The 25,029-nt window shown below is 37.7% G+C and overlaps 1 protein-coding gene across 2 annotated transcripts in view; it reads right to left on the bottom strand.

The window, feature by feature from the left end:
* adcy2b (adenylate cyclase 2b (brain)) overlaps window positions 1-25,029 on the bottom strand; it is a 71,010-nt gene that overhangs the window by 23,051 nt on the left and 22,930 nt on the right. For both annotated transcript variants that reach the window (XM_056254461.1, XM_056254462.1), the window contains exons 2-4: window positions 23,847-24,044; window positions 13,401-13,562; window positions 1,465-1,614 (exon numbers count right to left, since the gene is read on the bottom strand). In XM_056254461.1, coding sequence (XP_056110436.1) covers window positions 1,465-1,614; window positions 13,401-13,562; window positions 23,847-24,044 — 510 coding nt within the window. The remainder of the gene's footprint in view (window positions 1-1,464; window positions 1,615-13,400; window positions 13,563-23,846; window positions 24,045-25,029) is intronic.

The following is a 25,029-nucleotide window of genomic DNA, read 5'->3' as shown; positions in this document are numbered from 1 at the left end:
AATCAAAGCAGGTTGTCCACACTAATGGGTTCAAGTACTGCATGTCCTCCGGTCTGGGGGAGTGATTGCAAAAGGAAATGATGTCATTAATCCATTGTGGCTCTTTCTCTACAGTATAAATTAATATGATTTCTGCTCTGTTAAAGTGCAGAAATATTAATTTGCAAAATTGGATGTTCTTTTTGGACATCCTATCATATGAATATTACATATGCAGTATATCACTAAGAGATTTTTAGTTTGAAGAAAATGTGGATGTGAATATTGTGGCTGGAGTGTTTCTGTGGGCTTGCTTAGGAGTCCCGTGTGATTTTTAGGGTGTTGCTAGGTGGTTGCTTCCTGGCCCAAGTCAAAAGTCAAGTCATTGATGATGATTATATATATATATATATATATATATATATATATATATATATATATACTTTTACCAGGTGATTTTTTTTAATATGTTTTTTTAAACATGTTTTACTTTAATGAACATATAAATATATTCAATAGTCGAGATAAAACAAACTTCTCAACAAACTGCATTATTTAAGGTATTATTCATGAGTAAGTTTAGGGGGTTGTAAATATTGTGCTGAGCTTTTTCAAACCTGAACTCTTCTAATGACAAAATATAATGTTTTATTCACCCTTGAAATGTAAAATGAGGCATATCTGTAATTAGGCTGATGGTCTGTGCTGTACTAATGTTCTGATTGGAATGACCAAACAGTGAGCAGCCCTGCAGGAGGTAAATGAAGGAAATGCTCCAGCATGTTTTACAATATGGCAGAAAGAACCGACAGTTGATGATGAACTGACTGAAGAGATCCATTCTCACAGTACACAGAACATACATACAAGTTTCAATCATGTTGCGCAGTGAGTGAGTAAGTGAAACACTGCCTTTGCCTTGTGCTCTGTAAATCGCCAAGAAAGTCTAAAACACAACTCCGATAACATTCATAGAATAATGAAGCTGGGGGCATGTGCTCAACAGGCTGATATTTCACAGAGTGAGAGTGATCATTCCTGATGGAGCAGAAGTGCCGCCAGCAATCTGCCTTTATCTCGCTGCTCATATTTCAGTCACTCAGCCATCACCACGGAGAAACACTTTCTCATTATTTCACACAAAACAACAATAAGCAAAACTAACCCAGGCAAGAGGGGCGCCTTGTACAGACTTCCGCCCCACCCGTATCCAACAGGAAACAGAGTGCTGGGGGGGGGGACGGACAAATTTAACTCTCGGCCCCCTCCGCCTTCGAATATTAGCCACCCATTGTGGTGATATAATGATCTCTTCAATACAGCTGCAGGAATGACTCATGCTCAAACCTATCCGATACCTCCCCAAACGAGGCCTACATTAACTTCCTGTTCCCTGAAGCACCGGGCACCACGCAGTTCAGCACTGTTTATCCGTTCTTTGAAAGCAACGTGGTACAGGCAATCTGTTCATCCCTCTAGTCGTACCTGCTGATGCTTCTCGGATTCCAGTTTGATGGGAGACTTGATGCAGTTGCAGGTGTCGTGGTACGTCTGTTTAAGAGCCAAATCCATCAGGTGTTTGTGATAGGCTCCCGCCACATTTCCACAGATGAAGATGATGATATTAGCCAGGATCTACACAGACACGCAAACAGCTTTAGTCAGGGGTATATAGAGATACTGCATGCTCTGTACTCTGGATGTTATAGACATTTTTCTTAAAAAAAGAAAGGTTACACTTTATTTTAAGGTGTCTGTGTTGTAGTGTAATTATACATTTAAGTACGGAATAATAATAAGTAACTACATGTATATACAGTATCATGCATCTATCTATAAACAATATGATATATCTATATTGACAGATTGATAAATAGGTCATTTATATCTATCTATAAACAATATGATATTTAATATATATATATATATATATATACACACACACACACACACACACACACACAGCATTTATGTGCAAAATTCTGACATAATGTGAACTCTGATCTTAATTTGTCTAACATGTTGAAATAAATAACTTAAATAATATTTTTTATTAAATTACAGTAATCATTAGTAATAATGCCACAATGCATTAAATATGAATGGTCCTAAAATCTTAATGGCTTAATTTTCTTTAAGCAAAATATAATTTCTTGTATATTGTCAAATGTAGTGAGAGAGAGAGTGAGTTCTCAGAAAACCTTAATTCCACGCAAGTGTATATAAATTATCAATCCGGTAATGGATATGTTAAATATTTAGCATTGAAGTAATGTGGAGACTCAATGCAGCATTGGCATACAGTATAAACCAAGTAATGAATGCATTACATTTCCTCATAGGTACAGGAACACATTACTGCCAGACCACAGACACTTTAAGAAGATATGCACAGCAACCAAATGGCTTTTGAGTTTCAAATGGCAGAGGTAAGCGCATTAGCGAAAGATATAATCAGTATACGGATCTAGAGAGTGATGTGTCTCTACATTGATTCAAAAGATATTGATCTTCAGGAAAAGTGAATTCAGTTCAGCCCACAAAAAGCTTTCAACGGCCTCTTGCTTCATGTCAGAGTGAATAAATATCAGTGCAGTACTGAAAATGGTGCTGTTATCTTTAACAAAAGAGCAGGGCGTGTTAGATAATTAGGTTTAATAGCAATAACTGAAACTCTATACATAATAAGGCATTTGAAATTTGAAATATATAATTGAATTGTATTTTTATATCAAATAAATAAATAAATAAATATAAAACAGGCTTTTTCTTTCATTTAAATGTAATTTATTTTATAACTTCATTTGTTTTTATGAAATATGATCTGGACAGCTTCTTGACAAATTCTGAGATTTACCCATATAGTAAATGAGTCTAACAATACTATTATGAATGAATAGGTCATAAATAGTTATTAGGTTGGTACGAAAGCTTGATACTATGAACCAGGTCCTGTAGCAATAATTAGTTTTGTTTTATCAATTTTTTTGGCCCCATGCACTTCCATAGTAAGCGTATTACAGTAATTGCATTTTTTTTTTTTTTTACAAAGGGGATTGTGGGATGAGTCAAAATTATTTTCTGTGGTAATTGACAGAATACCAGAAATGCAGTCACAATAAAGCTTAATTTGCATTGAGCCTTGGAACATTTCTTTAATTTGCCCCATTTTTTATGTCAATCTAGTCTGAGCCTCTTTTAGACAAATTTGCAACTTCTCCATGGCAACCTCCGCACACGCGTTTGAGATCAGCACAGGGCTTTAGTGTTAGAGTAAGCACAGCGAGTAAGAACAGAAGAGGTTCTTAAAGGGATAGTTCACCCAAAAATGAAGCCAGGACATTTTTTAATATAACTCCGATTGTATTCGTCTGAAAGAAGAATGTCATATACACCTAGGATGACTTGAGGGTGAGTAAATCATGGGCTAATTTTCATTTTTGGGTGAACTATCCCTTTAAGGTTCACCCCAGACTGCGCAAAGACGTCTGTCATTTTAATTAGTCGACAACCTCCTGCTAATATCACCCTCTGACATTTTTAGCAGATTAAACATCATCCACTTCTGGCAATTACACAACACTCCTCATCAATTAGGAACACAGTCAACAAAGAGCTTCTTAACAACCTCCCGCCATCTGAAGGTACATTGTTTGGCTTCCAGAAATTGATCTTGACTAATCGAACATTAACTTGACATACTACAGGACAACCACATTTGCCTTGAAACTCTCTCTGGCTGTGTCTGTATCAGTCAGTGACTTCAACAGAAACAGGAACCTGCTTTTCAAAACAGGATTCCAAGACAATATCATTTAGCATTAAATATCTGCAATGCAGAGATTATCATAAACTTTGAGCAGGGAGGGAAAACTGCTGTCACTCCACTCCGCTTACATAATGTGTTCCAGACCAATATGTGTTGCTCATAGGAAATATGGGTGGCTTTTAATGTCCAACAGTGTATGTTGGACATTATCCAACCAAGCCCAAAAGTGTATATATATATTTGTTTTCTCTCAAAGTAAATTCTCGCCACAGTATAATTTCCACAGCATCTCAAATAATGTATTGTCTTGTGTATAATAGCATTGGGTGATGGAAATGAACTATGAATTTTAAGATTTTAGTAATAATAGACTGACTTCTTTGTCTGACTAGTTACAATTCATCCCCAAAATAAATAAATAAATAAATAAAAATATTAAATGACATTTTGCATAAAGACGAATTTCCCCCAAATTCTCACATATTTTTCATAATTCATAATCAGTGTTATTTTATTATTACTTTTAAAGTATTTATTCATATTTTGAACTTTATTTTTATATTTTCAATTTTCATCTTAATTTTATTTTAAGTTTTAGTAATTTTGTTACATGCTTTTGTCATAGTTTATTTTATATTTTTATTAAGCTTTTTTCATTTTTTTATTCATTTTAGTTTTCGTCATTTTAGTACTTACTACTAATTTCTAAGTTTACCATCTAACATTCTATTTTATTTCAGCTTGATTTTGGATTTAGTTAAAAATAACAAATAATTAATTATTTTAAATGAATAACACTTTTAATAATTTAAATAGAATAATTGAAATAAGCAACATTTCAATAATATTTTTTTTATATTACAAAAGTTGTATTGTGTTAAATAGTATGCTGTGAAGAAAATAACATTTTAACAGCATTTTATGTATTATATAAACACATACAATTAAATAATATTTTCACCCCTTTTTTAATAATTTGTCAAAATTGCAGCTTGTTTGGAAATGGCACAATAACAGTGATATTGACCAAAGACCACACGACGAGCATGTCTTCTCTCTCTCTCTCTCTCTCTCTCTCTCTCTCTAAGCGTGTGCTATTTCAGGCCTGGTCCACCTGCCATGAGACACACCTGTATCTCACTGGGAGAGTTTTATAGGACAGGTCCTTCGAGAGCAGACTTCTTCTGGCTGTAATCACTGAACGAGAGGAAGAGGGCAGGCAAGTGAACGAGCACAGTGCCGGGTCTGTGGGGAGCCATAGCTTAATTACAAAACACTGGCATGTGACATCATCTCTACAACTGTGTCTGTGACCCAGACAGATGTGACCCTGTTTGTTATTTTTTCAGTCTCTGATTAACTCGAGACCTTCTTTTAAGTAAGTCAGCAGTAAATGTTCCGAAAGTGACGTACAAAGCCTTTAAAGGCTCTAACAAACAAGGTACAGTATGACCTGGAGCTCTTGAGAGCACCTAACATAAAAAGGTTGTAACGCTTCTAATGCGAGCGGCGGAAGCTTGATTAACTGTGAGTGCTGAATGTGAAGGGTCGTAAAGGTTGGTTTTAATGAAGCTCTTCTACTGTTGGAGAACAGTGTGGAGGACTGACTGCGGTCTAAGTGTTTACCGATCTAAAGCAGGATTATTTTTAAGGTTTTTAAATTGGACTGGATAACAAGTTTAAAACAAGATCCTACGTCTTTCCGCTACTCGATTCTTGAATGTAATGCTCCCGTCTCTTGAACACAACATGATGACAGCCAGTATTTTTGTGTTTCTGTGGACCATGTGACTAGAGTGTTGCCTTGGTAACATTCGCTGTGTTTAGGTCTGGTCTGAAATACATTTCTGCTTGAGATCTGCTTAGGAAAAATAAAGGTTCTGGAAAATCGATTGAAAGGTAGGCATGAATTATTATTTAAGAGTTACATAAGCCTCTTTAGTACAGTAGCAGAACAAAAAAAAAAAAACAGTGAAGGGAAGTGCAATCAGTGTACATATCAACTATGTGCATTTATAAAGCTAAATAGAGATATAGTGAGAGTATACACTCACCGGCCACTTTATTAGGTACACCTGTCCAACTGCTCGTTAACACTTAATTTCTAAGCAGCCAATCACATGGTGGCAACTCAGTGCATTTAGGCATGTAGACATGGTCAAGACAATCTCCTGCAGTTCAAACCGAGCATCAGTATGGGGAAGAAAGGTGATTTGAGTGACTTTGAACGTGGCATGATTGTTGGTGCCAGAAGGGCTGGTCTGAGTATTTCAGAAACTGCTAATCTACTGGGATTTTCACGCACAACCATCTCTAGGGTTTACAGAGAATGGTCCGAAAAAGAAAAAACATCCAGTGAGCGGCAGTTCTGTGGGCGGAAATGCCTTGTTGATGCCAGAGGTCAGAGGAGAATGGCCAGACTGGTTCGAGCTGATAGAAGGGCAACAGTGACTGAAATAACCACTCGTAACAACCGAGGTATGCAGCAAAGCATTTGTGAAGCCACAACACGCACAACCTTGAGGCGGATGGGCTACAACAGCAGAAGACTCCACCGGGTACCACTCATCTCCACTACAAATAGGAAAAAGAGGCTACAATTTGCAAGAGCTCACCAAAATTGAACAGTTGAAGACTGGAAAAATGTTGCCTGGTCTGATGAGTCTCGATTTCTGTTGAGACATTCAGATGTTAGAGTCAGAATTTGGCGTAAACAGAATGAGAACATGGAACCATCATGCCTTGTTACCACTGTGCAGGCTGGTGGTGGTGGTGTAATGGTGTGGGGGATGTTTTCCTGGCACACTTTAGGCCCCTTAGTGCCAATTGGGCATCGTTTAAATGCCACGGCCTACCTGAGCATTGTTTCTGACCATGTCCATCCCTTTATGGCCACCATGTACCCATCCTCTGATGGCTACTTCCACCATGTCACAAAGCTCTAATCATTTCAAATTGGTTTCTTGAACATGACAATGAGTTCACTGTACTAAAATGGCCTCCACAGTCACCAGATCTCAACCCAATAGAGCATCTTTGGGATGTGGTGGAACGGGAGATTCGCATCATGGATGTGCAGCCGACAAATCTGCGGCAACTGTGTGATGCCATCATGTCAATATGGACCAAACTCCCTGAGGAATGCTTCCAGCACCTTGTTGAATCTATGCCACGAAGAATTGAGGCAGTTCTGAAGGCAAAAGGGGGTCCAACCCGTTACTAGCATGGGGTACCTAATAAAGTGGCCGGTGAGTGTACATTGGGAAGATTGGGGCAAGTTGTCACACCTTTTACTCCAGTTTATTTTTCTCAGGAATGTTTCATGTTTAAAGGTCATCTTCTGCATAGACACATACGTTAGAGCCCTGGCTATTTTCACTGTTATTGTCCAGGAAATAAGGTACAATTAATCAACACACACTGACCTTTTATGACAATATGCAAAGGATCTTGCTCTTATGGCAGGACGTGTTGTGTGTCAACATGTTACACGAGGCAAGTTGTCAGAGTGGGAACCTGCTGTTTGTTGAATTGGATTTTTTTTTTTTATATGAAATACAAAAAAGGTTGATATTTAGTGGAATTTCAGCAAAATTAAAAAAGTATAATAATTATGAAACTTAAATTAATATGTGAAACAGGAAAAATATTAAAGGCTAAAGTACAAATAATAATATCAAAACAGCGTTTTGGCCAGCAGATTTGGTAACTAATAAATTAAATTTAAAATGTACGTGACAACTTGCCCCAACAAGACATAAAAAAAAGAAGCCTGCATTAAAATCTAATTTTATTTAATTAAAAAAAGGTCTAAAATAAATATATGGTGATATTTGAATTTTAGTTTCCACACTTGTGTAGGGTTGAAAATGAACATAGAAAAAAATGAACATGATTCATTTAAATACTTAGTTTCCTCCCATACATTTTCCGTCTGAAAGGGAAACTCCAACAAATGCAAATGCAGTAAGGTCAGCCGCAAAAATAACTGTGTCCAAGCCTTTTCCGCACTAAATTTTCACTGTGTGTCTTTAGTAAATCCTGCCAGTAGTTTTTTAACACCAAAAGAGGGTTTGCACTGGAGCAAGTTAGTAAATCTGGCCCTTAGTACGGTGGGGGGAGTTGTAATCTGCTGGTCAGTTTAAATGTCTCTGATTTTGGTTTTAGTCACCTGGTCAAGGGACGGATAAAAGAAGATTGTAACGGTTGCTCTGTCTCTTCTTTTTCTCTGGGTCCCTTTCTTGGGACACTCTTTCCTTGCCTCCTCTTTTCTTTGTCTTTTCTTCTTGGGGGCGTTGCTTTTCCTCTCTACCTGAGCTCTGCCTTCCATCCCTCTTTTTCTCTCTGCACCTCTTTCTCTCTATACCTCAGGTAACATTTTACAAACAATAGGTACAATTAATGGTATATGATTTTATCATCTCATTAAACCCTTTCAATTACAAATGATGTGCTTACCAGTTTTGATTCGGTATTAACTTTGGTAACACTTTAGACATTCTACTAACTATAAGTAACTTTGCAACTACATGTCAACTAGCAGTCAGAGTATTAGTAGACTGTCTGCTTAATATCTGCTAACACTTTATTTTGTTGGTCCCCCAACAGACATTCTACTGACTATAAGTAACTTGGACACTACAAGTCAACTTATTCTCCTAACCCGAACCCTAACACCTAACCATAACCAACCAGTCTACTACAGCCTACTAAAACTCTAATGACAGTTAGTTGACATGTAGTTGAAAGGTTACTTATGGGGCCCTATTTTAACGATCTGAAACGCAAGTGTCAAGCGCAAAGCGCAAGTAACTTTGTGGGCGGATCCCGGCGCTGTTGCTATTTTCCCGCCGGGATAAATGCCTCTTGCGCCTGGCGCAAATCTAAAAGGGGTTGGTCTGAAGTAGCTTCATTATTCATAGGTGTGGTTTGGGCGTAACGTGAAATAAACCAATCAGAGCGTCATCCAACATACCCTTTAAGAGCAGGTGCGCATGTTGCATGGCGGATTGCTATTATAACGGCGGATTTACCAGGCGCACGCCAGGAGTGGTTCACAGCCGAGGAGACCGACGTTCTTGTCAGGACCGTGAAAGACAGAGAAGTGACATTGTATGGGGATGGGAGAAACCTTTTTACAGTCTATGGGAGAAACCCACCCAAATCAGCGTCGGTTAAACAGGCGTGGGAGGAAAAAAACTACATTTTTTTTACATCTTCATGGACACCACAATGATTTCCCTCATGTGTTACTATTTTTCCTTGTTATAATGTATGATTTGCAAAAATAAAAACTGCTGCATCTGTGTTGTTGAGAGAATCAAAGTGTATGCGCGTTGTGCACCCGCTACATTATGGCCAAGCATGCGCGCTTAAATTAGCATTATGAACAACGCAAGTTCATTTCCTAGTTTATCGATGTGCGTCTGTGGAGGGAAAAGCCCGCTTTGCGCGGGTGCAAAATAGGAATGATACATGCGTCAGTGTACAAAGTCATTTGCGCCGAGTGCAAGATAGGGCCCATAGTTAGTAGAATGTCTAAAGTGGACAATCGAAATAAAGTGTAACCTTAACTTTAAAGTGCTACCTATTGCAATACAATATTGTCACACTATAGCAGCACTCTCCCACATATTTTAAGTAGCAGTGGGTGGTAATGTACCAATAAATTAACAGTTTTACACCATCATACTGATAACGTTTCTTTAGTCATTTGGCAATTCTGCAGCCTGAACCACGGTAGTGAAACCACCCTTACATTTGCAGTCTTTGCACTTGACCTTATATTATACATTAATATTATATTCGCCTGTAACCTGTTTTATATTGTTAAGAAGTGGGTAGGTTTAGGGTAGAATGGGGTTAGTTGCTCCAAAAATATAAAAGTATCAATATATAATATGCAAATGCGAAGAATTAAATGCATCTTTATCTATTTAAAAGATATCAATGAAGTTCCCTGTTCGTCGATACCGTGATGCTTAGGGATACGGGTACCTTTAGCGTGCCTTCTTGTGACATGGAAAGCACTTGACCATGCTTCAGTGTCTTTGACACCTTGTGAGTGAGAATGGGTTGCAACCTGTTTTTTTCAGAGCTTTATTTACGCATTTAAATTTTCAATACTTTACAAATTTAAAATAAATGGTTGTACTTTATTTGAAGGTGTCCATATTACAGTGTAATTATAAATTTAAGCACTGAGTAACAACAAAGACTATAGATATAGAAAGACGGTTCACTCCTTTAACTTATGAATGGGAGAAACTGCAATGTGCAATATGGTGGAATAAGTCCCACCTTCTAAAAGTAAAAGAGCCAATCGCTGATTGGTAAAGTCATTGCGTCACTGCAGCTGCAGTTAGAGGCTCCGGTTCCCATCGAAACCTGAGACACACGCTTAGGACTGCACATGCACACTAGCTCGTCTAGCCTGAAAAATAAGCTTTTTTATGCTATTTGAGCGCAAGAAACAACATCTATGGGACAGTTGATGTCAGATTTTTTTGCTGATTTGAAATATGTTATTTAATTGTAAGTTCGGCAAGCAGTTTTTGAGGTTTCAGGATTTCCCCATTCAAATAGATAGGACTTGGTCTTGGATGACCGAAATAGCTGCTCGGAGGTGTTGCAAATATGTCCGCAGAGTGAACAGACTTTCCTTGAAAGGGACTTTTGTAAAAAATAATGAACTACATGCACTTACTATAGGGTTTGGTTTAGGGTTAGTAGCATGTAATGATGCATCCTTTATAATTATTAGTACAGTAACTACATGCAAAGTGTAACAAGGTAGGACACTGTAAAATAAAGTGTTACCAAATAAACTTCTAAATGTTTATTCACTAGTCCCTATGTGACAGATGGCACAATTTACACTCACCTAAAGGATTATTAGGAACACCATACTAATACTGTGTTTGACCCCCTTTCACCTTCAGAACTGCCTTAATTCTACGTGGCATTGATTCAACAAGGTGCTGAAAGCATTCTTTAGAAATGTTGGCCCATATCGATAGGATAGCATCTTGCAGTTGATGGAGATTTGTGGGATGCACATCCAGGGCACGAAGCTCCCGTTCCACCACATCCCAAAGATGCTCTATTGGGTTGAGATCTGGTGACTGTGGGGGCCATTTTAGTACAGTGAACTCATTGTCATGTTCAAGAAACCAATTTGAAATGATTCGAGCTTTGTGACATGGTGCATTATCCTGCTGGAAGTAGCCATCAGATGATGGGTACATGGTGGCCATAAAGGGATGGACATGGTCAGAAACAATACTCAGGTAAGCTGTGGCATTTAAACGATGCCCAAATGGCACTAAGGGGCCTAAAGTGTGCCAAGAAAACATCCCCCACACCATTACACCACCACCACCAGCCTGCACAGTGGTAACAAGGCATGATGGATCCATGTTCTCATTCTGTTTACGCCAAATTCTGACTCTACCATCTGAATGTCTCAACAGAAATCGAGACTCATCAGACCAGGCAACATTTTTCCAGTCTTCAACTGTCCAATTTTGGTGAGCTCTTGCAAATTGTAGCCTCTTTTTCCTATTTGTAGTGGAGATGAGTGGTACCCGGTGGGGTCTTCTGCTGTTGTAGCCCATCCGCCTCAAGGTTGTGCGTGTTGTGGCTTCACAAATGCTTTGCTGCATACCTCGTTGTAACGAGTGGTTATTTCAGTCAAAGTTGCTCTTCTATCAGCTTGAATCAGTCGGCCCATTCTCCTCTGACCTCTAGCATCGACAAGGCTTTTTCGCCCACAGGACTGCCGCATACTGGATGTTTTTCCCTTGTCACACCATTCTTTGTAAACCCTAGAAATGGTTGTGCGTGAAAATCCCAGTTACTGAGCAGATTGTGAAATACTCAGACCGGCCCGTCTGGCACCAACAACCATGCCGCGCTCAAAATTGCTTAAATCACCTTTCTTTCCCATTCTGACATTCAGTTTGGAGTTCAGGAGATTGTCTTGACCAGGACCACACCCCTAAATGCATTGAAGCAACTGCCATGTCATTGGTTGATTAGATAATTGCATTAATGCGAAATTGAACAGGTGTTCCTAATAATCCTTTAGGTGAGTGTAATTGTGTGCTTATAATTAAGTGATAAATAGCAGTTGCAAATGTTTTACAAAATACACATAATAATCTCTGCACCAATAAAATGTGCAATGCTTTATGTTTTACTACCAAATCATGCAATTTCTAATGAATTTAACTTACAGTTGAATGATTTTATTTTCTTAAATGTTCGCAATTTCGGTCCACGTGAGTTCCTCAACATGATTAATGAATGAGGGGATGAGCTTTTTCTCAAATAACGGTCTGAAGCGTTAATGCATTAATGGCACTGAGCTTTGGCTTTAATCAGATCTGGGACAGTCTTGCACACTTACCGTACTTCCTGTCATGTGCATGCGCTCTCAAGTGGCCAAGACCGCAATGTGGGTATTGGGACAGGTCCAGCAAGTTTTTGTTTGTGTTTTTAGCTCTTCTTTGCCCACTGATGTTAGATTTTATACTGACACCTAGTGGCATGGAAGCATTAAGTGTGTTTGCTAACTGCTGCATAAAAAATTTAAGTTTATCTTTTGTTTTATTGCTTTTCATGTTTTTCTATCTCACTCGACTGCTTGTTCTGACATTTTATTTCTCCACTTATACTCATTCTACGTAAATTCACTACATTTAGATTTGCCAAACTGGTTAAAAATAAAATAAAAAATACAAGATAATTCTCTGCCCATGCAAAACTCTCCCGCCCAATGCTAAAGTGTTTAACCCAATGAAGCCTCCATCATATTTGATACGTGAATTTCTAAGGCCTCTAAATTGTCAACATGATCAACATTTTGCTGAAAACCCTGTTGTACACAAACTGCTATGCCTTCTGTTGTATTTTTTCCATGACATTTTTACAGATTTTTAGTAAATGTAAGAATAACTTATTGTTAGTAAAACATCAAGTTGAACACTTACCGGACTGAAGCAAATTAAATTTACTTGATTATACAGAAATATTTTTTTATATTATTATATGATATATCAGGCTTTTAAGGTACGTTTATTTGTACATCTCTCAATCATCGTTCTAACTTTTTTTCTGTAAAAGCTCAATAAACTTAGATTTGTCTGACTATTATTTAATATCTCAAGCTTTAAAGAGAAGAAGATCAAGACCAAATGACACACATCTGAAAAAGCTGACCTTGTGGAATTGCACCGGATGGACAAACTTTACCAGTTATTTCCGCAAGAATGTGTGTCATTTAAGTCGGGAGGCCATATGATGAGCAAAACAACCAGGCTAGAGGATTCTGGGAAGTGTGCTCTCCCATGTCATCAAAGCCATATACTGTAGGTCATGGTGAAACACCATCACCCCTGACCACCCCTACAGGAAACAGAGTAGAAACATCCTTCCACATTCACTCGCTCTCTTCTCTGACTCTCATTCTCTGACATATTCTCGTGTTTCAGACAACTTTTTATAGAACAAAATCTTTGGTTCTTTTTGTGTCATTCTGGTGCTAAAAGACTGTCGCCGTTTATTCTTAGATACTAGCTGTTCCTTTCTCAGCCCACACAATTTCAGTGAACCAAATCAACTGGAATGCCGTACACACACACACATTTACCTGCCAAACGAGGGCCTCCATGTGGTCGGTAGTGTTCGAGAGGCAGATGCTGAGCACTAGTGTGTGGGAGGTTGAAGTGAGGACACTAGCGATGACGGCATCCCTCATGGAGAACGGCAGCATGGTGTACACCACAAACACAATAAACAGGAAAAATGACACCTGCAAACAGAGTTAACAGAGCATTAGACCGCCATTAAACATCTACAGTTCAGAAATACAGGACAGAGATCAGTTCAGGATAAACACTGCATTTATAATCAACTAAGCTAAAAAACAAAACAAATGTTCAAACATTTTTTTTGCTAATGTTCCCTATAAACACAATGTTATTTTGAATGTTCTCTGAATGTTTAAAGTGCCCCTCTTATGGTTTTTAGAATATTCTCTTTCATGCAGTGTGTAATAGCTGTTTGTGAATGTAAACGTTCTACAAAGTCGTCGAAAGTGCACGATGAAAAACGTTTTTGGCCCTTTTCGGGACGTAATGCCCGGGTAGAAGTCTGCTGCGGAGCTCGCTTCAGTGCGGGCTCGGAAAAAGTGCGCATATCGGCCGCAAAGGGGGTGCTCGCGAGCACCCTTCTGAAACCTAAAACAAATGGGACACCCTACGGTCTCATGGACACATGTACGCGGTGGCTATTGTAAGTCCACAAGACCGAAAGCGTATATGATGTGTGCCATTTGGGACAAGGCCATTGTCTCCCAAAAGAAAGAATCGACTCTGAACCGCCTAAACGAGTCATCTGTAATTCGAATCCCACTGCGTTACAGTTCTGCGTCACTAGATAAGACATTTGCATAATGCCCGCCTATGTTGTCCGCCATGAACAACTTGACCCGCCCACAAACAGCATTTTTACTGACGACTGCTCCTCAAAGTTTAACGCGGGATTTGCAAAACGCTTGCTCTTAAAAGATGGGTCAGTACCCAGTTTATTTGGACCAGCTTGCTCCTCAGAATCACAACCTGCAAGTATGAATAATTATTGATGTATATTTTCTACCGGGTGTTCAAAATTCCTAGTTTTGTGTTTTATATTGTGTATGTCTCTGGCTAACCGGCTAACTCATGTTACTACTGTCTGTTATTACTGTCATGTTATTACTGCAAATCAGCTGTGGGCCACTATTACCTAAAACTGTGTCTATTAATGCAGATTGTCTGTCGTTCTTGCTACTTTGAGTAAAGAACAATTTAGCCAGATTTGTTTTGCAAACTTTAATGTTACATCAGCTATTCACGTTAGAGCTCGGCTAATGTATGCACCATTATTGATACAGTTCCCGCATGTGCACCGCAATAAATGAGAAATATACACATCGGTTTGTTGATGGACATACACTTGTTGCTGATGCTGATCTTGAGGAATTACAGTTGAAACATCTCATAATGTACCTCAAAATGAGTAGCGTATCACTGAGAAACGTCCTCCTCAAGTCGTCCTTGCAATGAAGTTTTCGGGCTGAATAACTAGTTCTTCCAGTGTTTCATCATCGGACTCGCGCTCGGATTGATATGGTTAAATCGACGTCATCGTTACTGTCTTTACAATGTGTACAATCGCTGAGGACTGAGGAAGCCTCCGGACAGAACTGATATTCAGTTATGATAATATAGGCGTTTAGCTTCCGACAGGCGCTGTAAGCGGTAGACCAATCACAACAGACTGGGCCATCTGGCCAATCAGTGCAGAGCAGGCTCTCAGAACGGAGGGATTTAGAGACTGATTCATCATTCGAATCGTTTGAGAAACTTTGAAAAATGCATTGAAATGTGCAATGTATATGAGAAATTTCAATGTTTTTCACCTTTGATGTTTGTAAACCTGTTTTAGGAGACTCCAAAACTAAATCAGGAACCTTTAAAACAGCATAATAGTGGCACACAAATGTATTTTCTTGGTTATGCGAACGTTAAGGAAACACTCCATTTTATTATTTTGAAAACAAAGAACACTCTGTTACACCATGTCCTAACCAGACGCGATGTGACAGGCTCTCAATCAATGATGACAATTTGACATGTTTGTGTGCAAATGCCTTTATTACAGGAAAGTTTCAAGATTCATGGTGAGGGAGACTGGAGCTCAATTTGACACTGATAGTCTTGCAAATACCAACCATCCTTAACCAATCAACCACTAATATATTTAAACTAAAATCAATAACAGACTCAAAAGTTGTTAAAAATTCAAAATTATCTCTGTGTATTGGTGTAATGCGTTTTGCGCTAACATATTATAAGTGTATAATTTATTAGTGCTCTGGCTCAGCTGTCCAATACAGTTTGCATTTTGTAAAAGATTTTTATATAACAACATTTTTTACCTGCAACCTGTCGTAACAGCATGTTTACAAAGCCAATCTTGCTGCACAAAATGTGCTGCTCAAACTGTTCATTCTGAAATGATCAGGGACACTGTTAAAAATAAACTTCAGCCATTTTTTCCTAACACTGGGATCCTTCAGAATGATATAAAGCTACACACAGCTAGAAGCCGCATACGATTTGGCAAACTTTTCCACATTTTACCCTTATCATTAGTTTATGTGATGTTTAGGAAAAATAGTATATATCTTGCTTTCATCTTATTACCTCGCCCAATAGGCCTCATTGACGTAAATCCGTGGGAAAAACGTGCATGGGAGCTCATGTGTTGATGCATTTATCATCAGAAAGTTGCCTAAATTCAGTTTATTAAATGTACTTTTTTGACTGGAAAGAAAGATTAAAGTTCTAAAAGTTTCAGTGTGATTTCAGTGTACATCATGCTCTTTTATATTAAATATCATATTAAAACTAAAACTAAAATGATTTGCAGAGTTTACAAGAGATATAGCATACTTTGCCCTTGAAAGAAGGTGAAAAGATTTATTGCACCAAAAACAGTCATAATTTAGTTTTTCATGACAATTTTCCATCCTCTTTCTGACTACTGGCTGTTGTTGCTACTGTGTCTTTGACATCATGATGACATATGAATAACATGTTTTTGCAGCTTAGTTTCCATAAATGGAGGTAGACTGGAAAGTGAGCTTTGCACTACTAACATTCACATATTTCAAAAGAAAAAAGGAAAATCTGACAAAACACTAAGATAAAGTTCAATTAGTCAGCGTTAGTTAATGCATTAATTAATATAATTAAAAATGAGCAAAACATTTGTTATATGATTTATTACTATTTGTTACCATTAGTTAATAAAAATATTCTTTGTTAGTTCATGCTTAACAAGTCCATTAAATAATATTAACAGATACAACTTTTGATTTTACTAATGTATTAGTAAGTATTTTTTATTGTTAACTAATGCAGTTAACCTATGCTAACAAATGGAACCTCATTGTAAAGTGTTACCGAAAATGATATATGAAGAGAAAATGGGCAATATGCTTTTTTTTTATATATTATATTATATTTTCTATTACTATTTCTGTTTTCTATTATCTATATATATATTGTTAGTCTATATGTCTTGCACCAAAAACAGTCGAAAAGCAATAAACTATACAAGAGGGCCAGAAAACTTGTAAAAGTAAATGTGGACAGTCATATGCCATATGTGCTCATGTTTGTGACATCATGATGACATCTGAATGACATGTTTTTGCAGCTTAATTTCCATAAATGTCTGAGGTAGAGTGTAAAAAGTGAGCTTTGCACTGTATATGCTTATACTATTCTGAACAATTTCAGAATCTTTGAATAGCACTGCCTCATTTGAAGGTCTCTGGATAAAAGCCTCTGCTAAATGGATAAATGTAAATATTTCTTGTTTCAAAAGAACAAGAAAAATTCTGCTTTGCATGCATGTCCCCTTTAAATGATCCATAGTCTTTTAGTTAGTGCCAAACTCCACGTTTCCTCGCATTTTTAACACTTGAAGGATGTTATACACTCATAAATATTCTAAAACTTATGTTTCACATTTTCTTACACTAAGTGCTGTTTTTTTGTGAGCGAGGGCTCAATATAGCACTGGAGGAGTGGCAGATAGGGCACTGGACGGCAGCAAAGCCTAATGGATTTCTGGCTTGGTCACTCACACACACACACACACACACTTTCAGACAAAACATGTCTTGAGCCTTATCGATCGCCATTTCCACTCTGTCCGCTACAGAGGAGGATCAGAGAAGATGTCAGAAATGGTTACATTTGGCTTGTGAAGGATAGAGAATCCCCTAGCAGACAGAATGCTCTGATGGGCTCTCGGGCCGGGGCGTCTCGCACTTTAACCTCGGATTGCTCGGATAGTTTTTGCTGAAGTTTTGAAGTGTCGGAGTTCAGCCTCAAGACTTGGCAAGGGTAAATGGTTAATTTCTCCAATGAACTGATTGCTTGCCAGTTCCATGCCTGGTTAGGGTTATGGTCTATCTGCTCACAGGATTAAGACGGGCAGTTTAATTCAGTTGTTTTATACTACATCAGCCCAGGTTTTAGAGCTGAATCCCAAATATTCACTCCTCGTCCCAGCACATGTCTGGGAACTAGAGTCAGGAACATGGCATCAAGCATAATGAAAAGCTGTGCCTCGATGACAGAAATCAAGCATTATACAATATCAAAATGATAGATCAATGATAAAATCCTAAAACCTATTTTCAAATTTAAATTAGATTCTGAACCCCAGATTTTCATTGTGGACTCAGACTTTTGGATGCCACTGTATCTTTCCATACGGCGAAGGTCTTTTTCTTCTAGCCAGTCATGACTTGTTTGGCTGAGAACAAATACAGTCACAGCTGGGTTGAGCTGTGAAACTCTCAGATCTCATTTGGAGTGGTTTGCTCGTATTAATGAGTTATGAATTATCACAAACATGCAGTACCTGCCAATTCGATTTGCATAGGTTTTGACTGCGCATCACTGATTTCCCATTTGCACTAGATGGTAAAAATGTTCAGCTGCCCGACTCAAAGCCAAGAATCCAAATATCATCAATCCAATCTGATGATATTTTAAAATATTAACAAGTCTAATTATAATTTAGCTCATTATTAATGTGTCCCTGTAGAGAATCTGATTATTTGAGTTGATACAAGATTTTATAATCATCCAGCGTGTCTGATTCTTTAAATACATTTTCAGCTGAACTATTCCTGGATCAGGGTTATTAAACTGAAACTAAAACTATAAAAATTGTCACTTGAAATACAATCAACTTTAACTGAAATAAAACATAAAAAAACTTTAATTTAGTTTAACTTGATGTACTAAAATAACTAACGCTAAAGCTGAAATAAAAATTAAGATCTATATAAAAAACTAATAAAAATGAAAAAAAAACAAAAAAAACTAAATGACTAAAACTAAGTAAAATTAAAATGAAAACAGATAATATACAAATAAAAGCTAACTAAAAATATTAAAGCTAGGGTGTGCAGTTTCGAGGAGTTTATTGTCTATATAAAGTCTATATAGACTCTATGAGCAGGGTGCGCGGAGGTATGCAAATACATAGGTTGACAGGCAGGTAGGACATCCTATCATTGCATTCGGATCCAATACAATCATTGGACGAACAGTTTTTGATCCTGCGATTTCCACAGAAGATATACATACATTTTTTCATGTTTAGACAACTTCTATTATTAATCGCTATCAGGATGGTAAGAGAGCTTCAACCAGTATAACAATAAGTGTTTATGAAAAACATTGCTTACCATAACTTAAATAAAAACTAAAATAGTATCTCAGTGATACTAAAATAACACTATCCTGGATATGTCAAACAAGGCAATTGGATATTTCTCATAAATGAATGATAATTTCATGAATGAAAAGAAATTCAGATGTATATATGCATATATATTTATATATATTCTATACTAGCAAATGTCATAAGGAGTGCAGCTCTAACACATAATATATATATATATATATATATATATATATATATATATAAAATCACATTACCTTAAATTGTCGTCTCAGCATAGACTTTATATAGAGATCAGAGTTATGTTATATCATGATGTTATTGCTATATTGATCTGGTATATTGTGTTCGTATATCATTGCTATAAGATCATCACACACAATTTAATAATAACATATGCAAAGCATATTGTTCGAGGGTTGCTAAGGAAACAGATGGTAGTAAATTCATAAGATACACTTAGAAGGTTCGCTTTTTCATAGTGAATAAGATTATGTGGTCTACAGGGATCGTAATGTCCGGTTAACCAGTCTGCACTGCTTTTGTATTAAATGGAAATAATCTGATAATCTGAAAGCCTTCCATTAAAAGAATGATTATATAACATAAAACATATAAGAAGTAGCGCTGTCATCAAATATACAGACCCAAACACATTTCCAGGACTCAGGAAGAACTGAAATGAAGGGGGTGAAATGGGGGTAATTACCACACACAACATTTGGTTAAACTTTATTTTGATGGTCCCCATTAGATATTCTGTTGACTATAATAACATTGCACCTAACCCTAACCCTACTAATACTCCAATGAGAGTTAGTTGACATGCTACTTATAGTCAACAGAATGTCTAAAAGGGGCCATCAAAATAAAGTGTTACCCAACATTTAAATTATTAAACAATTGGTGTGACAATGCAGCAAATTTATATAACCGTATAAAACTGCAAATTTGAGAGATCAGTGACAGTAGTGGTGGCAGCGCAAACTAGGTCATTCTAAGAAAGCTGTGCTTGTATCCCCATGACTTACTACTGTACTGATATTATTAACAACATACTGAACATATTCACATTATTTGATAGATTTAACATAGATTTGTTTATGTGAAATGCAATAATTAAAAAAAAAAGTTTTACTTAACTAAAAATATTTTATTTTTATTATTAATATTAATAATTAATATTATATTTTCCTCTCGTTAAAAATAATCATAAGATTTTTTTTTTTTTTGCCATTGCATAGTTCAAAGAGGTATGTTTCTCTCAGTCTTTATCTGTATTTCATGATGTTTCGACTTATCTTTACCTTGTTAATCTCAATAGTTTCGTTCTGTTATGAGTGAAAAAAATTATATTTGCTATTTAAAGCCAGGTAGTTATCCCTTTTATAATGTTGTGGGTCAATTCGACCAATACAAAAGTTGTTGGAAATACTGGATTTTTATGTTTGTGGGTCAATTTGTTAAAATTTATTTTTAATTTGTGAGAAGTATTAATATTAAAGGTTTACTGTTTTTAGCTGATGTTTTTGTTTTTCACAGTGTGATTTTTCATGAATTGTACTGAATCCAATTAGGGTAATTTGGACCCACAACAAAAGTTGTACCCAGAATCTAACCAAGATATGCAGAAGAGCATCTCTGAACGAAAAACACGTTGAACCAATATATATATATACATATATATATTCAATTATAATGAGTAATTTATTTGTCTAATTTAGAGCACTACAACAAAAATTTACTACCAGAATTTAACACATTACTCAATACAGTAACTTTTCCACATCCATTCTTGACAGACAGCAGTGACAGCTGGTGCTTTTCAAATGTAGGGATGCACACCTGTCAATAGCAAAGATTGTGTATTCACATTCATTTTGTATCATATAGTGACAGTCTGCAATGCTGCTAAAAGCTGCTCCCCATGTCTCACAACATGCTTCCTGCGCCATCTTAGAGCAATTGTCACGGATTTACAGATTTTACTCTGCCAGCTTATCTGAAAGAGGCAATTTTCAATACTTAAAAACTTAAAAAGTATTAAAAAAGTGACTCAAAGTCTGCCTCCTTCTCTCTCATCACTTCATTAGTTCCCCATCATTCCTTTACATCATTCATATAATGCTTTTAATCGGCACCTGTCAACACCAAACTGTGGGAAATGAGGGTTCGCGGGGCTGTCCGTGTTTTTAGTGGCTTGCGCAAGGTTGGCGTAAAGTGAGTATGGCTGCCTTTTGTTTCTCTGCTGGCTCTGACCTCAACTATGTTCTCTCTTCTGTACAACACAAAAAGGCTGTTGGCTTTTCATGGGCGGCTCTAATGGAGAACTGCTGCTGTGGGTTAATGATGCCTGCATTACAGACCTCTGAGGAATTGTGAGGGCTTTTCATCTGCAATAGTACCTCGACCCATGCTGGTGACAATGTCCGGGACTCCGTAGTTTTTCCTAACAGGTGTTGCAAAACAACTGCAAGTATATAGCTTATTAGCACTCAAGCAATGTGGCTGTGTGACTACAGTAGTGATGTTTCACCTCAAAGAGCATAACCAGAGAGCGGAATAGTGTGTAGCTTAAAAGGCTACAGTCAAAAAACAGGAAATTAAATAGGATATAGCCTAATAGAGCTCTTTAAGTCTTCAACTACTGTAGACGTAGCTACTGTGCCATTCATTTAGACTTAGACTCTTTGCTAATTAGTACTTTGCTGGAGTACTTTGAGTCCTAATTAGGTGGTAGCTTATTCAGTTCGCCTGAACCTGACTAGTTCTTCCCGTCACGTATGTGAAGTCTTATTAGTAGGCTTTTTTTGAGTTTCCTCCATTAGACGTCTGATGCCCCTTAAAGCTAAACCTTCAGTCACACGATGTTGGCCCATACTGCACCAACCTTAGGGGGTAATTTATATGACAGTGCCCTGATAAAAAGACCTGTGTATCTGCTCATCACAATAGGGTTGTGGATGCCGCTAGATTCTTAACTTAACTAAGGTTCAACAGCTTCAGCAGTTGGCGCTGCTTAGCACGGCTACAGTGATCCATACTCTACACCAGTACCAACACAACACAAACCAGCCTTGAACAGCATGGCCCAGTTAGCCTCTGGTGGTAGATGTTGTAACTACACCATCTGGCTGTAAAAAGCATATTTCTCCACTGATGGCCATTCAAAATTACGAGCGTCAGAGGCGGAGCCAGAGTGCCCGAGGACTGAGGCGATGACGGTGTGATGGAGGGCCGAGGCGTAACCGAAGGGAAGGAGGAGAGCGCTACAGCCGTAGGGGTGGAGGAAGTGGAAGATCCGCAAGTCCGTGGTGGAGGTGGTGTGATGACTGACCAAGGGGGAGCCGGTGGAGCCGTAAGGCCGAGGGTGTCTGGTGGAGCCGAAGGAGGGAGGATCTAAGACGAAGCCGACAGGTTGAAGGGACGAGACGGAGAGAGGTGATCAGAGGCCGGAGGCGGAGCCACAGGATCTACTCGCTCAGGCGCTGATGGTGGTTGCTTTACCAAAATTGTGGCTTGTCTTTAAAAGACCCATGAACAACAGAGTCAAAGGCAATTTACCTTTACCCTTGTGACTGTAAACCATAAAGGGCTATCTAGAAAAAGATTTGTAGTCCAGATCTTCTAGTACATGTCTAGCAATGCTCCTGGTCACATGGCATTTACGACTCGAGGGAACCAATTGGGTCAAAAAAAAAAAAAAAAAAAAAAGCAAAGCAAAAAAAAAAAACAAAGCAAAAAGCAAAGCAGAGCAAAACAAAAAGCAAAGTGCAAAGCAAAGCACAACAGCTATTAAGAGAGCACAATCAGATAACACAACTACAGCTTTGGGTCACTCATTAACAGACTCTTGGTATCCATAACCTCACTTCTGATGACATCTCTCCAGGGTAGTGGGCATGGTTTATGGCGACAGCTTAAAATGGATGTCATGTAGGTGCCACCCAGCTCTTACTGAAGTAGCTCCTGGTGAAATGTTGCCTTTGATCCAGAGCCAGTTTGTGTCGTACATGCATATCTCATCATTTCCAGATCACTGAGCCTATCCAAGTTATTAAGTCCTGTCAAGCAAACAGCACGGGTGACTCATGGCGAGGTACATTTACTCCTGCACCGAACAGCCGATCTCTCCTCTTACAGCCACAATAACACCATAACTCAAGAGCTGTGTATAAAAGACAACCAAACTGTAGATGTTTTACCATCTTGTTGAGTGGTGGGCTAAGCTAATTGCACCTCTTTCTCACTAACAGAGCAGAGCGAGAAATAAAAAGCAAAGTGTTCGAACAAGGCAAGCAATATTTAATACCCGATTCATTTTATGGATGCAGAGGCAGACAAAAATAGTGCCGATTGTCATAATTACTCTAAGACATGCATTTATGTTAAGATTGTGTCACGGTCATTAGCCAGACTCATGTGTTAAGCGGTGTTCAATGAACTAATGAATGATTCAGTGCGCAGAACAGCTCACACACTAAAATTCATGAATTACTGTGCAAATGACTGAAAGAAAATGACACCATGTTAGTGAATATCTGCATGATTGTAGAGCGCTTTCCATCCAAGCAATTTACTTGCACATCTACATATATATCGTACTGACGCAAGTTGTGTTTCATGCATAGCGAATACTGAATTCTGGGTACTTCAGCATGATAAAATGTAAATTAGGAGTGATAGCCGTAGAGGTCAAAGGCAGACACTGAAGAACAATGACAAAAATGACTGAAGACTGAAATGGAGAGCTATGAAAGTGTTGTCACTCAAGTCTCACCTGGTCCCATGGACAGATGATCCCACCATAGAACATAAAGAGGTAACCCATGGCAACCAGACAGCCCCAGATGAGCAGGGAAAAAAGGCGGAGAAGCTTTTTGAAGACTGACTCGATGCAGACGAGGATGAAGATGGCGAGAAAAATGGCCAGAGTTGTGGGCACAGTCATGATGAAGGCCATGTGGTCCTCCATGTTCTGTGGAAACATAATGACAGTGCATGGCTCATTCACTCATGCATTCACTAGCTGATAAAGAAGAAAACATTTTATTGAGATATGCTGAAAAAGAACAGATTAAAAAAAGACAAGGCATAGTCCACTCGCACATTTACAGCAGGATTCAATTCAAAGAACTGAAAGATTTTTCTATGATTCAATGCCAAAATAGTGAAACACACAAACTGTGACCCTAACCAGGCTCTTGACCAGAGTTCAGTCTATTATGTTTGCCCAAACTTTTCCATTAACCTAATGGTTCTGTCAGAGTGTGATAGTAGTGTTTTTACTGTTGAATTATTAATTAATATGGACAATTTACATTAGAAAAAATGTTTGCACTCAAACTGCTATCGAAATAGGTTTGTGCTCATAAAATGTAATCAAATAATTAATGCACATTAAATACAACATGAAACAACATTTGCAACCCATTTCACTTCCATAATGTGCCATATTTTTGAGTAAAACAGGATATGAAATTAAATATTTTTGGCAGAACTTGATTTTATCAACTCATTCATTCATACGTGAGGAAAAGTGTCATTTACATGATTATGCACTTATAGTCAAGCTTCATCCAGTGAGCTGAAACCAGATTGAGTTTAACCTGAGAATCAGATCAGTCCAACTTGTATTAATCATTCTGACTGATTATGTGAACCAGATAGACTGATTAATTTAATGAAAACTTATACAGTATGTACCATTTTTATGGTCTATTTTAAATAAAATAATTTCTATATAGCTTTCATTTTTATTTCAGTTGTAGTCATTTTAGTATTTAAACTTAAATGTATTTATTTCAGTTAGTTGTCAAGGCTACATTTCTAGTTCCCTTTCAAAGTGGAAGCTAAACACTGCGTCTTGGTATTGACGCTATAGGGAACGGTGTCTGAGGCACGTACGGTCTAATGTTCCGTAGGGAACTATGAGGCATAAGTTAGTCTGAGGCACGTGTAAA

Source organism: Rhinichthys klamathensis, unplaced genomic scaffold (genome assembly GCF_029890125.1).
Source record: "Rhinichthys klamathensis goyatoka isolate OS25496 unplaced genomic scaffold, OSU_Roscu_1.1 h1tg000111l_1, whole genome shotgun sequence".
In the NCBI taxonomy this organism is placed as follows: domain Eukaryota; kingdom Metazoa; phylum Chordata; class Actinopteri; order Cypriniformes; family Leuciscidae; genus Rhinichthys; species Rhinichthys klamathensis.
The sequence above is the reverse complement of the archived record's forward strand: the minus strand, read 5'-3'. Positions and strand labels throughout refer to the sequence as shown.